Here is a 15,000-nt window from a genome sequence, read left to right as displayed (position 1 = left end):
TATAAAAAGTTCCCTTTCCTACGAGTAGTTAATTTTATATTTAAGATTAATTATCTGAAGTTAGTAGTCTCCTCTTATTATAAAAAGTTCCCTTTCCTACGTGTAGTTTATTTTTATTTATTTTTTCTTATAGTTAAGATTAATTATCTTAAGTTAATAGCCTCCTTTAATTATAAAAAGTTTACTTTCCTACGTGTAGTTTATTTATGTTTTTTACAATTAAGAATAATCATCTCAAGTTAATGATTTTTCTTTACTATAGAAAAATCCCCTTTTCAAAGTTTGATTAATTTTTTTCAGATTCTTAAGACTAAATATCTAAAGTTAATCGTACGTCCTTATCTTATGATTGTGGTCAGCTACATATATTTAAGATTACCATTAATTTCTTGTTAAATTTCTGTTAGGTTTATAATAAATTGCCAAAATAGACCACTCTGTTTCGTAAATAAACCGTGTTTTATATAGTTCCTAAATATTATATATATATATTATATATATATAATATATATATATATATATATATATATATATATATATATATTAACTGAATCACGAAAGTTTGGAACGTGATAAATCCATAATTAAAGGTATAAGCCACGAAGGAAAAATAAACAACGGAGTTTCCGCAAGATCTTTCGACGTTCAACGTCCTTTACTTAGCAGATAAACTGCTATAATAATAGAATCGTGTTTATCTGCTAAGTAAAGGACGTTGAACGTCGAAAGATCTTGCGGAAACTCCGTTGTTTATTTTTCCTTCGTGGCTTATACCTTTATATATATATATATATATATATATATATATATATATATATATATATATATATATATATATATATATACTAAAGGTTTAAATTAGAAATTTGTCATGGCGAGAAAAGAGCAGATTGTTAACAAAAATATATCATGGCTCTAATTTTTTTTATGGTAAAAAAAATTTAAAATCTGGTATGAAAAAAAAAAATACGTTAGAAGTTTCTTGTAAAAAAAAATACAAAAGTTGTACAGAAAGTACAAAGAGGGATAAAAATCGTAAAAATTAAAATAATATAAGAATTATAAAAAAACTAAAATTTAGAAAGACACTTGCAATATAAATATATATATCTATATATATATATATATATATATATATATATATATATATATATATATATATATATAATATTATATATATTATATATATATATATATATATATATATATATATATATATATATATATATATATATATATACGTGTATACATATATACATATACATACATACATATATATATATATATATATATATATATATATATATATATATATATATATATATATATATATATATATATATATATATATATATATATATATATATATATATACATACTATACATGCATATAAAACGTTAAGAATGAATTCTAAAACAGACAATAATTCTGACGTAGACGTAAATGAATTAAGAAATTAAATTATGAGCTATTACCAAAATAATAGCCCTGCAATTATTAATAAATTCTTTGAAGTGATTTCAAAGTGATAAAAATATTTTTTACTGACTGCCCAGAGGAATCCCTCTATTCAGTAAAACGTCATAGAAAAGACGATTTAAAAAATAATTGGGAAAAATATTCACCCATTTCAGTAAAATAGATAAGTAAAATTTGAAATAGGCTAATGTAAAAAAAAATCGAAAAAATATTTTGAAACAAAACAATATTTTGCCACTACTATAAAATAAAGAATTACACTAAAAACAGAGATAGGAAATACCATTTAAACATATGAATAATATATATCAATCCAAAAGAATCCAAAAAATATTTTGAACCAAAACAATATTTTGCCACCACAGTAAAAATAAATGAATTGCACTAAAAACAGGCAGAAAAGGTACCTTTAAACAAATAAAAAATATACGTATATCAATCCAGTGCTTTTGGATTTTTTTGTTTCTCATCGTAGAAGATTCTTAACGCTAGAATTCTCCTCTATTTTTCTAGTAATTTCTTCTGATTTGAAGAATCACGTTCTGACGTCACGATTTTGGCAAAAATATGAAGATTCTTCCCCGTGTCTCAGATATATGAAATCTGTGATTTCCTGTATCAATTTCTTCATTAAGATGTTCTGCTTTCCCTTCGTGATATGCATCGCTCACAAGCTAATCTTATTATAAATCAAATTTGCATTTCTTGAATATTACTTATAATTGAGTATACGTCATATCAGATATTGTTATTTTATGATACGTTAGCCAGTTACTGGAAGGTAAAGCAGGATAGATAGTAATTAACTTGAGTAGCAAGATAGATAGGAATTAACTTAAGTAACATTCATTTGTAGTCGTTTTAAAAATTCCATCCTTGGATCTACTTTCACTCTTAGAGGTCATGAGAAGTAAGATCATATTTTATAGGTATTTTATGTCTACATAGAGAGCGTTCACTAGCGATAGGACGCAATCGCCGTCTTGTTCTATTTCCTTAACCACAAGGACGACTTAAGAAGTGTAAATGCCCTCGCTCACCTGATCAGTTTTAATAAGGTCTTACACTAATTATCAGTAAAGTTCTCATTAATTTATAACTATTTAGTGCACATCACTATTCCAACTTGGAAGGACTCGGATGTACGAGTACGTAATGAAATTGGTATTTGAAATCCCCTGGAGAAAAAAAGAATGAAAAAAAAAAAACAATCTAAACTCCTTTTTGAATACTTTGTTAGCCAACAATTCTTTGAAACTCCAACTCTGATAAATTATGATGATAATAGGTTTGTTGTTTTAATATTTGCTCTTGCTGAAGGCAAAATTGTGCTATTTCAGTAAAGCTACTCGTTGGCTATTTAGTTTCAAAATGATTTATTTAGCAGCCAAATGAAGGAGCTTGACACCCATCCCACAAATGTGCAGAAATATTTGAGTTATATAGATACTTTAGACCAGTTATGGAAAATTTAAATAATTTAAACTTCCTACACTAGAATTATTCCCCTCACGTCACTCTCATTTAAAAAAAAAAAAAAAAAAAACTCCAACACAGCAAAGGGCACCATCTTTATTGCAAGAAATAAACCGGTAATATAAGTTCCCTAAAAGCTAAGGAAATTGTATCCGCACGACCAAACTGATTGAATCAGCGGTGACAACTCCTATAGCTTTCACAAAAGTATAAGCTTTGTAAGCAAAGCTTACACGACTAAACCTGAATTAAAGAAACTTAAGCACTTTACAACTCTTGGCAATTCACTGATGACAGGTGAAAGTGATGGAGACAAAATACATCATTATATAAAATATATTAATATTCAAAGTGCATCCTAACTTTCTTGAAGTACAACAGCCTATATCAAACTGCGATACATAGCATCAAAGTTAAGGATATACAAAACATGTGGGACACATGTTCCTTAGGATATTGTTTTCCTGTGAGGTACATTTGCTTCACAACTTGAGTGGTGAGAAAAGCTACTGTTAAAAGGGTTATAACAACTACCACAACATACATAGCAACACTGAGGTTGGTTATAGCTAAACATCTAACCAGGACAAACTCAATGAGTGGTTCTTGACTGTGTGGGAGCAAAACGTTCAGCAACTCCTTTGTCACTCTAATTCGTGAAATTCTAAATTGCCTGGTGATGACAAATATGGGAGTGTCATGTCACACGGTTACAAAAATAAACAATTTAGCAAAAAGGCAAAGCTGACAATACACTGGAAAAAAAATAAGCAAAATACAAGATGAAATACTCTTATTTCCCACTTTCCCTTTAAAAAAATATACTTTTATGCATCTTGGCAAAGTTTTTCACCAAGATCTGTTGACAACTAGATCCATTTTTGTCTTGATTTCAATTTTTTTGTCATTGCTAAAACTAAAAACGATAGTCTGAAAACTATTGATTTTTTTTTCTTTTAGCAAGAAAACTAAGAACTATATAGACTTGACTCAATCCCGGGACAAAAAAATTTTGGAAAAGAAGGAAGATCTAAAACCAATTCTTAAATTAATCCTGGCTTACTTTACTCCATCTTAAGTGAGAGAGGTCATAATCGTCTTCATCAGAGAGTGGTCTCCCTGCAAGAGAGAGAGAGAAATCAGAGATAAAGATGCGAGGAACATACAACAATGAGTGAGGGGTTGGTTTCAGGGAACGTGATTTCTTAAAAAAAAAAAGTAAATAAACAAAGGCGTTACAAACAGACACACACAGGTATGACTAGCAACAGTTATGATGCATTTGAATTGGGGTTGAAGAGCACGCGTACACACGCACGCACATGGAACAGAAACTAAAGACACAGATGCCAAAGAGTTGCAACATGACAGATACACTGGCTTTGGGAACCAGTATTTAAAGGACACTGAAGAATCAGGGTTGTGGTGTGAAAGGTTTGGCTCTCTATTTGGGGCTCCGATACTACCTGTGTCTGTCGGGTATCTCCAAAGGACCTAAGGTCATGTTTAGCGGTTTTCCTGTGGTTATCTTTGATCGCTTAGCAATATTTACACATACTTATATATTACCTTATACAGATTATTGGAATCAACCACACCGAGACACATTTATAAACACATGTCGAAGATCTATGAGACTCAGGGTAGAAGAAATAAATTCCAGAGGTGAGATCCTTAATAAAAACATAGCTCATTTATGCAAATACTAACGCTCTAATTTGAATGCACTCACTAGCAAAACATATAGGGGTTTCTAAATAACCACACACTGTCTGGGGCACACGTAGACCTAAGGAACGTATGGAAGAATAAAAAAGGGATAAGAAACGGGGTGCTAATGATGTGCAGTATAGAAAACAAGTTGTTGAGAGTTGTTAGAAATTTATGATGGAACCAAAGAGTGCATGATAATTATGTAGATAGAAGAGTGATTGGTTTTATGTAAAGATTGGGTTTGAGGCCAATGTGTGATGTGTCCTTGCCTGCATAATATCCGCTTGGATGGACAGACGTGACAAGTATATGGTGTAGAAACTACATAAGCAAGTGAAAAAGTTGAAAGTTCAGTTGCAGGTCGTGTGAAAATATTGAGGGGTGCCCATGTGAGCCAAGGTATAAAGGGGTTGTTAAGGTAACTCACTTATAGAAGTAATGTTTGAATATCTGATGCAAATGGCTTATATGGCATCAAAATGACAAATGAGAGTTTATATAGAAGTGGTAATGAAAGTGTTTAGCACAAGGTGAGGCTGGGTCTGAATTTTATTGAGGGTTTGGTCATGCAAAAATAATAGAAAACAATTATTCGGGGAAAAGAAACACAGAAAGACTTAGAAAGTGGTGGTGAATAGAGAAATGTGGGAAAGGAAGGGTCTTAATATCCAGGAGGAGTGACATTCAGGTGAACGATTGAAGTGTGTTACGAGAGTAAGGTTGATTTTGGATGCACTACTAAGTTCCCTTTCGTGTATAGATGCATTGAGTTCCTAACAGCACTCTACCTTTGCAGTTAAATCACCTAGCACATCCAGCCTTGGTCGTCAAGCACAGTTAGTCTCAGATTCTTACTCTCACAGAAATTTTTATTTTCCATCTAAAGTAGTTTTGCTTTTCGCATATACTCAAGGAACTCATTACCTACCAACAATACAATTTCTTGCTCTGTCACCTACCTTTGCAGTTAAATCACCTAGCACATCCAACCTTGTTCTTCAGTCAGTCTCAGATTCTAACTCTCCCAGAAATTCTGTTTTTACCATCAATTCCTAGACAATATCTACAAGATGTTCATATGCGACATTCTAAGTTACCTTCAAAATGTTTAAGCTAACATACCTGTGCCCCTTACCCCTTCCTCAAAATCAGCCCGAAGCTACAAACACTATTCGTCCATCACCCTTTCATCCTTCATGCAACTCAGAACCAATCACCCTCTCTTTCTTGTATCTCAAAGTGATTAATATCTGGCTTTCTCTCAGTCAACAAGCCATTAACAACTCATTCCACTATACTATTGCTCATTCTGAATCAGAAAACCTAGTGTTTTCATTTCTATTCAAGTTCTCACCAAAGTAGTTCAGGTTCTGGAACTTTAAACCCAATGGCCATTTGGGTAGCATCCTACAGTCCTTATTTATAGGAATCCAACTCTTTTACTGAAGACCCTTCCATTTAGAGGCCCCATACAACCTATTCATCCTGAGATTCCTAGCTTTTCTTCCCCTTCATCTCATTTATTCTCTCTTTTCACCTAATCTTTTATTTTCTGCAAAGCCCAAAGCAACTCAAAATACTCCAGTCCAGTTTCTTACCTAATTCCACAGGCACTATACACAGATTTTTTTTCTCAACAGTTATACTTCATATTTCATTCCAACTCAACATCCACACTTCATTTTGATAATGGAAAGTTGGTCCAACAATTGTTCCTTCAAATGATAAAAATTTGGCTTTCGAACCTTTTGCAAAAGTCCTGCTGCCTTCCTTCTCTCACCAACTGTGGGACTCACCTCTTGTCTATCCATTCCAGCCTCCTAGTTAGAGTTGGACCAAACGAGTAACCTCAAACTCATGGATTTTATAAGCAAGGAGTATTTAAAAGAAGTATATATATATATATATATATATATATATATATATATATATATATATATATATATATATATATATATATATATACATATATATATATTATATATATATATATATATATTTACCACAGTTAACATCATTATTCAAGTGACATCAGAAAGATGACAATGTCAGTGTTTTGTCACTTTAAGAAATATCCAGTCACATCAAAACGAAAAAAGCCAGTAATCAGCAGAAGTAGTAGAGAGAACTGGTGCCACAGAAAGAAAGGAAGGAAGGAAGATATTGATTGTATTCATTCTCTTAGGGTCCTTTGGTGACACAGGTGGCACAGGTAATCTTGTGAATGAATCATCTACCTGGTTAATCATGAATTATGCTCCTCCTCCGGGTCACTGTAGTAGGCATTCAGGATTTGCCAATTTCTGAAATATGTTGATAAGATATTCATAAGACAAAATCTCTCTTGGTTAAAAAAACAAGATTGCTTAGTTGCTTAATGCTAATAATCCCTGATCTACTTAATTAGTTTCACCTTGTATATATATTTATCAGCAGTTAAGTTAGTTTCATATCCAAGACTTACAAATATACGAAAAAATTTGGAAATTTGAATATACTTTCAATTTTCTGTCTTTCATGTTGTAACTCTTTTAGTACCTGATGTTGTATATATATATATATAATATATATATATATATATATATATATATATATATATGTATATATATATATATATATATATTATATATATCATATAATATACATATATAAATGTGAATATGTATATATATATATATATATATATATATATATATATATATATATATATATATATATATATATATATATATATATATATATATATATATATATATATATATGTATATATACATACATACTACATACATATTATATATATATATATATATATATATATATATATATATATATATATATATATATATAGTAGCAACAAACACAGATATCTTCACACACCAGAAACAGTACATTTTATTTATTTACCAATGACCAGCTACATCTACCAACTCTACGAATTTACCACAAGACTTGACATCTCATGAGAGAGAGAAAGAGAAAAAGAGGGAGAATCATCACCAGATATCAAGGCACTTTATCATTACAACAAATAGCATAGACTTTTTGATTAATGTCAAGATGAAATTAGATTAATATTTCAGATATCTGATGACCACCCCTTCTTTCTCTCTCTCTCTCACTCTCTCTCTCATGGATTCCCTATCAACAACATTATCATACTCATCATTATAGTTTATACGACGAAACTGATTTTGGCAAGCACGAAGGTTTTTTTTTGCATGCATTGTAAATCTGTGCAAGGAATGGATTTAAAAAAAATGAAAGTTTTGGAAATGAAATGTCAAAAAATTTCATAGAAAAGAGTAAAATAGTCCAAAATGGAATCGATTCTTTTAATTGTTTTTCGATAGTTTAGAAATGTTAGAGTTAATTGTCACTCGTTCTCTGTACTCAGGAGAATTTGTTTTGACAAGAAAATCACCTTAGAACAAAATAAAATCATCTTAGTATTCGTCTAACGTGATTTATGAACATGGAAAATTAGTCGATTGTCAGTTGCTCTTGTTTATTGATGAAATATTGCCCTTTGGCAGCCATGAGCTTGGAAGTGTCATATAAAAATTGAACAGCACATGGCTTCAGATTTATATATTATATATATATATATATATCATATATATATATATATATATATATATATATATATATATATATATATATATATACATACATATCCTCCATTACAATTATATAATATGTGAATATCCTATAAATGTATATGTGCAAATGGATAGGTATATGTATAGTATGTGAAGAGTGCGTATATGAACATAATTTCCAATCAGCCTTCAGACTGACAAAAGCAATTGCAAAAGGATAACTTTGTTGTATTGAAATCTAATGCGAAAAATGCAGCTGAATTACTTAGAGAAATAATAGACTAATATTTACGTAAATAAATGTCAAAAAATTTCATAGAAAAGAGTAAAATAGTCCAAAATGGAATCGATTCTTTTAATTGTTTTTCGATAGTTTAGAAATGTTAGAGTTAATTGTCACTCGTTCTCTGTACTCAGGAGAATTTGTGTTGACAATAATCATCTAGTAAAATCCGTCTACGTTGATTTATGAACATGGAAAATTAGTCGATTGTCAGTTGCCTCTTGTTATTGATGAAATATTGCCCTTTGGCAGCCATGAGCTTGGAAGTGTCAGTAGTAAAAATTGAAACAGCACATGGGCTTCAGATTTATATATATATATATTATGTATATATAGATATATATATATATATATATATATATATATATATATATATATATACGTATATATACATACATATCCTCCATTACAATTATATAATACTGTGAATATCCTATAAATGTATATGTGCAAATGGATAGGTATATGTATAGTATGTGAAGAGTGCGTATATGAACATAATTTCCAATCAGCCTTCAGACTGACAAAAGCAATTGCAAAAGGATAACTTTGTTGTATTGAAATCTAATGCGAAAAATGCAGCTGAATTACTTAGAGAAATAATAGACTAATATTTACGTAAATAAATGCGGACATCTTATTTGCGTAAGCATGTTAGTTTTATTGAGATATCAAACGATATGGCAAATGGGATTTAATTTACAAAACCTATAATAATTAAAATAATATTCTTATATCACAAATTAAAGAAGTATAAAGGATACGGTGAACTTGTAAAAAAAAAGAATTTATGAACATGTAGATTTTAATAAAATTAAATAGAAGCTTTATATATAAACAAACAGGCTCTCATGCTATTTTTAGAACCGAAGAAACATAATTGTCTATTTATGACTAAATTATAAATAATCTTATTTTATTTTAATTAGATTTTTACATAATTAAAAAAAGATAAGTATCGTTTAATAATGGGCTAAGTACTTTTGCCTTTTTTTTAATTTTCTTTCGACTTCCTAACAACCGCCTCGTGGAGGTCGTGAGGCTATTGTTATTTTTTAAGTTTATCACAGAAGCTGAGATAAAAAAAATAAAAAAATTTTAATCGCCGGTCGTCGTCACGGGTAATGTCGCGTCCACGCAACAAAACATTGAATTTAGAACACAAATTAAATTAAAAAATCCTGTGAGTCATTTTTAAATACACACAAATAAAAAAAACATCTAGAAATGTGCCAGAGAAAAGTCTCTTTTCATTCAAGTTCCTAGGAAAAATAAGGATATATATATACCACATTTAGTTTCAGAGTCATGGATCTAATAATGATGTGCGAGGTTAACAATCTGTCTATCTATTTATCTATCTATAGAGGTTTCCCCCTTCCCCGGATCTCGATTCTCATAGATGGCTGACCTTTTATCATACGTTCCAAAGGCAGTCCCTGGCTCTGCGAGTATTCTGACTTCTCTGCTTGTGCTCCCAACGTAACCATTCACACTAGAATGAAGACAAGAGACGGAGGGGGCGTTCATTAGCGCAAGACGGTTGGTGTCAAAAAAAAAAGGAAAGAAAAGAAAGCGACTATGGCAGGAGAAGTCTAAATGAGATGTTTTTAAAATCAGATGTTGGAATGCTTAGTTTGGGAGAGGTGCGAGTGAATGATTGTGCAGAGAATTATCTGATGAGTATGAAATGTGAAAAAAATAATTGTAAATGAGTACATGAGATGATTGAACAGATGAAAAAAACGACTATGGCAGGAAAAGGAATCCAAATGAGATGTTGAAATGATTAGTTTGGGAGAGGAGCGAGTGAGTCGTTGACCAGAGAAAGGTAAGAAAAAAAGCTGTAAATGAGTACAGAAGATGATGAAGCAAGTGAAGAAAATAAGAAAAACGACTATGTCAGGAAAAGAGTCTAAATGAGATGTTAAAATGATTAGTCAGGGAGAGATGTGAGAGTTATCAGAATCAAGTAAAAGTAAAACGACACTTGTAAACAGATATAGAAGGTGATTAAACAGTTAAAAAAAAACAAGAAAAATGGTTAGATTTTAAAATGTATATTATGATGACATTTCAATATTGTTTGGTGGGGAGGGGGGACAATTTGCGAAAAAAAATTGAAACAATACTGGAACAAAACATATTGAGCAAAACTTAACAAGTAACATAAATAATTTTTGTTGAACAATTATTCGCTGCAGAGAGGCAAAATGGCAAATTGAACAATTGTAAATGGTAAGAAAAGGTACATTTGAAGTAGTACAAATCAACAGAGTAAGTCAGTCACAATTTTATGAAATCACTTTAGTACATAGTTCATGGTTGAATTGTACAACCAAGACAGTTTGTACATTTCAGTCAAAATTAGCAATTAGTTCCATGTGGAAGCTGTACAAATACACGCAGTAACCAATGAAATATCTATACATAGTTATGCTATATACACAGTCTCTCTCTCTCTCTCTCTCTCTCTCTCTCTCTCGTCTCCCATCTCTCATCATCCTCTCTATCTCTCTCTCTCTGTATGTATGTATGTATATATATATATATATATATATATATATATATATATATATATATATATATATATGACTGGTAAAATGTTCTGTTATTTTTATATATATACTAACATATAATATATAATAACTTATATATATATATATATTATATATATATATATATATATATATATATATATATATGTAACATAAAGAGGGGGATTTGCTATGATATATTTTGAATAATATATGATGTGATGTGCTATGACATTTCTTAGAATGTAGAGAATCAGCAATTTAACTTCCCTGGAGACAGAGTGTTCGAGTGACAGCTTATGAATGCTGACATGTCCTTTTGAGGTGGTGTGATCAAGATCGCTGTCTTAGCAAATCAGTGCCTCGTCCTGTTGCCATGAGAGCTTGATGTAGAGGTGACTTTGAAACTGGACTTAAGCACTTTGGGGGTGTGAACATCGTGAACATTGAGTGTGGGTTTGTACGTATGTGTGCGCTTTTCCCCCCTACATATGAGAGTGTTGTATTGCAATGAAGGGAAGACTGTTACAGAGAGGATGCAGAGCCGGGATGGCTCTGCCAAAGTGTTTTTGTTAAGTGTCAGTGCATACTGGCTGAATGGGTGAGTGTTATTATATTTATTTTGGCCAAAGTTTGGCTGGATTGTATTTGAATATTTATTTCAGATATATTCTGTTTATATGATCTTTGATTATGATCTTGTGCTTACCAGAGTGTTCTCCTGTCTTCTAACAGGCGTTTCTGGTGAAGAGGGGAAATATTTCTGGAGAAGAGTTCATTGGAGAAATGGTGTACTGACTTAATTACAATGTTGACTGTGCCTATCTGTTATGGCTAAACTAATGTTGGTGTTAGATTAATTACCGAGGGTTTTCTGAGTTATTTGGACTTTGAGTTAACATTTCATTTAATCATTCTGTTAAGAATCTGAGTTATTCAGTTAATACTTTGGTTTGAAATAAATGCATATTTTTGTAATTCACGACACTGATTTGATGACCTAGATAATGGAGGGGGGAGGTATGTCGAGAGAGTTATTGAGGATCAGGAGAGAGAGAGAGATAAAATGTTACCAGTTGTCTTTGGCCACTCTTGGCCCATCGCTACCTTTTAGAATAACGAGATAGTTGACCATCTCATATTATATATATATATATATATATATATATATATATATATATATATATATATATATATATATATATATATATATATATATATATATATATATATATATATATATATATATATATATATATGTGTAATATATATATATAATATATATATATATATATATATATACACATCTGCTACGTAGGTGTAACATCAACATTGCTATTCTGTACTGTTGTTTACTATCATTGTTACATGCGAATTTATCTACGTCTTCTAAAATGGGACAGCTAATCTACCACAGTGAAATCACAATGTACATAATTACAGTTTTCTCTATGTTACACAGAACGAGATACCTTGAATCCCCTCTAACACTAGATCTCGAGGGGTCAGTAGATGAAGCCTAATTTTGGGGTGGGAGGTCGGTTCCGGTCTTTATTAAATATATGGGCCACAATGAGACCTGAGAGGTAACGGGGTTGGTGATTGCTTGAAAAACAATCATATGTACGTAGATAGTCTATTTACACTAATAGGTATGTTTTTTGTAGGATGTACGATAATTCTTAAAAATTGTTTATGGCGTCTGCTCATTATACTATTCCTGTATCATATTTTAGCCATATTTCCGTTTTTTTTTTTTTTTTTCGAGTTGGGTTTATTTTTGCTCTGTTAAATGAATTAGGACCCCAACATGTCATTTGGTGGTAAGGGTTTGAGAGAGAGAGAGAGAGAGAGAGAGAGATGAAAGCTTCGTTGTCCATTACTACTTAATAGCATCAGATGGAAACAAACCCTGTATTATATATGTAAAATGTCAAGAGAGAGAGAGAGAGAGAGAGAGAGAGAGAGAGAGATTAAAGCTTCCTAGTCTCTTCCTACTTAACAGCATTTGCTGAAAACAAGCCCTGTATTATATAAGTAAAATTGCATGAGTGAGAGAGAGAGAGAGAGAGAGAGAGAGAGAGAGAGAGAGAGAGAGCTTCCTTGTCCATTCTGTGGAAACAAGCCCCGTATTATATATGTAAAATTGCAAGAGAGAGAGAGAGAGAGAGAGAGAGAGAGAGACTTAACCTACTTTCCAGCATCTGCTAGGACCAAACCCTACATTCTATCATGTAAAATTCAAAGACTCTAAAATGCAATTTTCAAACACTGTAAGAGAACCAGAGTGTAACTTTTAACGCCCTTAAAAAAAGGGGGAGGGGAGGAGCACATTATCATACGCACGAAAAAAGGACATAAAATCCTCGCGAATAAGGTCGATATTCCCGCGTTCTCTAAATGCATATTCCGTCATAATGGCAGGGAGGGAGTTAGCTCTATACTGTATACACACACTGTTGCTCCAGCTTCAGTTTAAGTTCCTCTTTAAGGTAGTAGGACGCGAGTTGCCTAATCTGCATTATTCTGTGTCATTTTCTTACATTTTCTTCCATTTAGAGAGAGAGAGAGAGAGAGAGAGAGAGAGAGAGAGTTAAAGTACCGTCTACTCACTGGCACCACAATCCGTCAATTTGGTAAGGAAAGAGCTCCGTCAAGTTAAACAATAAATATATAGTGAGATTGGGAGTTGTAAAATGGCGTCCAAATGGACAGAGACTAAAAACGTGACATTTTAGGACAGCGTCGTCTGTTGAATAAGTCTCTTTGGAGGAAAGTCGCCATTAACATTTATTTAATCTTATTTTTTATTGTACTCAAAAGTAATCAGAAATATTCAGCAAGAGAGCCATCTTAATGAAAAATAATATTACGAGGCATAAATTGAGGTAAATCAATAGAGATTATATATACACAAATATATATACATATTTCTTTAGTAGATGAAATACCCAGCAGCTTTTACGAAAGGGATACTGATATACATACGAATAATATTTTATTGACTGAATTTATCCCTCGGATGTAATTCAATTCGTACAGTCTCGCAAATTCTTTGCTCGGACTCCAAAAGCATTTCCTCGTTTCTTTCATGCCAGACATCAAAACGATCGAAAGAGAGAGAGAGAGAGAGAGAGAGAGAGAGAGAGAGAGAGAGAGAGAGAATTTTTTACCACTGTAATTGTTCGTCTTCAGGCCTAATTGGAATGCAAAACATATTCCATTTCAGGCTCTCACAGAACGGTTTATTTTATTTGTTGGAGAGTAATGCATCTCTTCTCACACACACACACACACGCACACACACGCACACACAGAAAGAGAGAGAGAGAGAGAGAGAGAGAGAGAGAGAGAGAGAGAGAGAGCTAAATAATTATATCTTGCTAAGCTACTGCACGCTTACTTTTAGTCCTCTACTGCAAATATAATTCAGAGAGAGAGAGAGCGAGAGAGGAGAGATTTGAGATGAGAGAGAGAGAGCTGAATTTCGTATATGTAGTCCAGAGAGAGAGAGAGAGAGAGAGAGAGAGAGAGAGAGAGAGAGAGTAATAACTTGTGCATTTCAACAGACTGGGAATAAGAGTGAAAATAAGCTAGATGAAGAAGAGAGGGGAGGGGAGGGGGGAGGAGGAGAGGAGAACAACAGAGTCCGAGGAAGGAGAGGAGAGAGAGGCGAGACCGAGAGAGAGACGAGAGGAGGGGGGAGAAGGAGGAGGGAAAAGAAGTAAAACACAGAGGAGGAGGAGAAGGAGAGCAGAGAGGAGAGAGAGATTCGAGACAGAGGAACCCGAGGGAGAGGAGAGAGGAGAGGAGGCTGGGAATAAAAGAATGAAAAATAAGCTAGACAGAGAAGAGAGAGCGATAGAGATAGAGAGAGACGAGAGAGAGAGAGAGAGAGAGAGGACTGCTGCG

The 15,000-nt window shown here is 32.2% G+C and overlaps 1 protein-coding gene across 11 annotated transcripts in view; it reads right to left on the bottom strand.

Annotated features, from left to right (window-relative positions):
- Positions 1–15,000, bottom strand: part of LOC135217458 (uncharacterized) — a 334,879-nt gene that overhangs the window by 2,953 nt on the left and 316,926 nt on the right. For 3 of the 11 annotated variants that reach the window (XM_064253351.1, XM_064253347.1, XM_064253346.1), the window contains 2 exons: positions 9,963–10,046; positions 6,907–6,972 (listed from right to left, as the gene is read on the bottom strand). The exons of 2 other annotated variants lie outside the window; for them this stretch is intronic. In XM_064253351.1, the coding sequence (XP_064109421.1) occupies positions 6,915–6,972; positions 9,963–10,046 (142 nt within the window). In that variant the 3' untranslated portion in view covers positions 6,907–6,914. Of the gene's footprint in view, positions 1–4,019; positions 4,076–6,906; positions 6,973–9,962; positions 10,047–15,000 lie in introns of all 11 variants that reach the window. 6 more of the 11 variants (XM_064253348.1, XM_064253354.1, XM_064253349.1 and 3 more) reach the window with 3 other exon arrangements.

Source organism: Macrobrachium nipponense, chromosome 7 (genome assembly GCF_015104395.2).
Source record: "Macrobrachium nipponense isolate FS-2020 chromosome 7, ASM1510439v2, whole genome shotgun sequence".
Lineage (NCBI taxonomy): Eukaryota > Metazoa > Arthropoda > Malacostraca > Decapoda > Palaemonidae > Macrobrachium > Macrobrachium nipponense.
The sequence above is the reverse complement of the archived record's forward strand: the minus strand, read 5'-3'. Positions and strand labels throughout refer to the sequence as shown.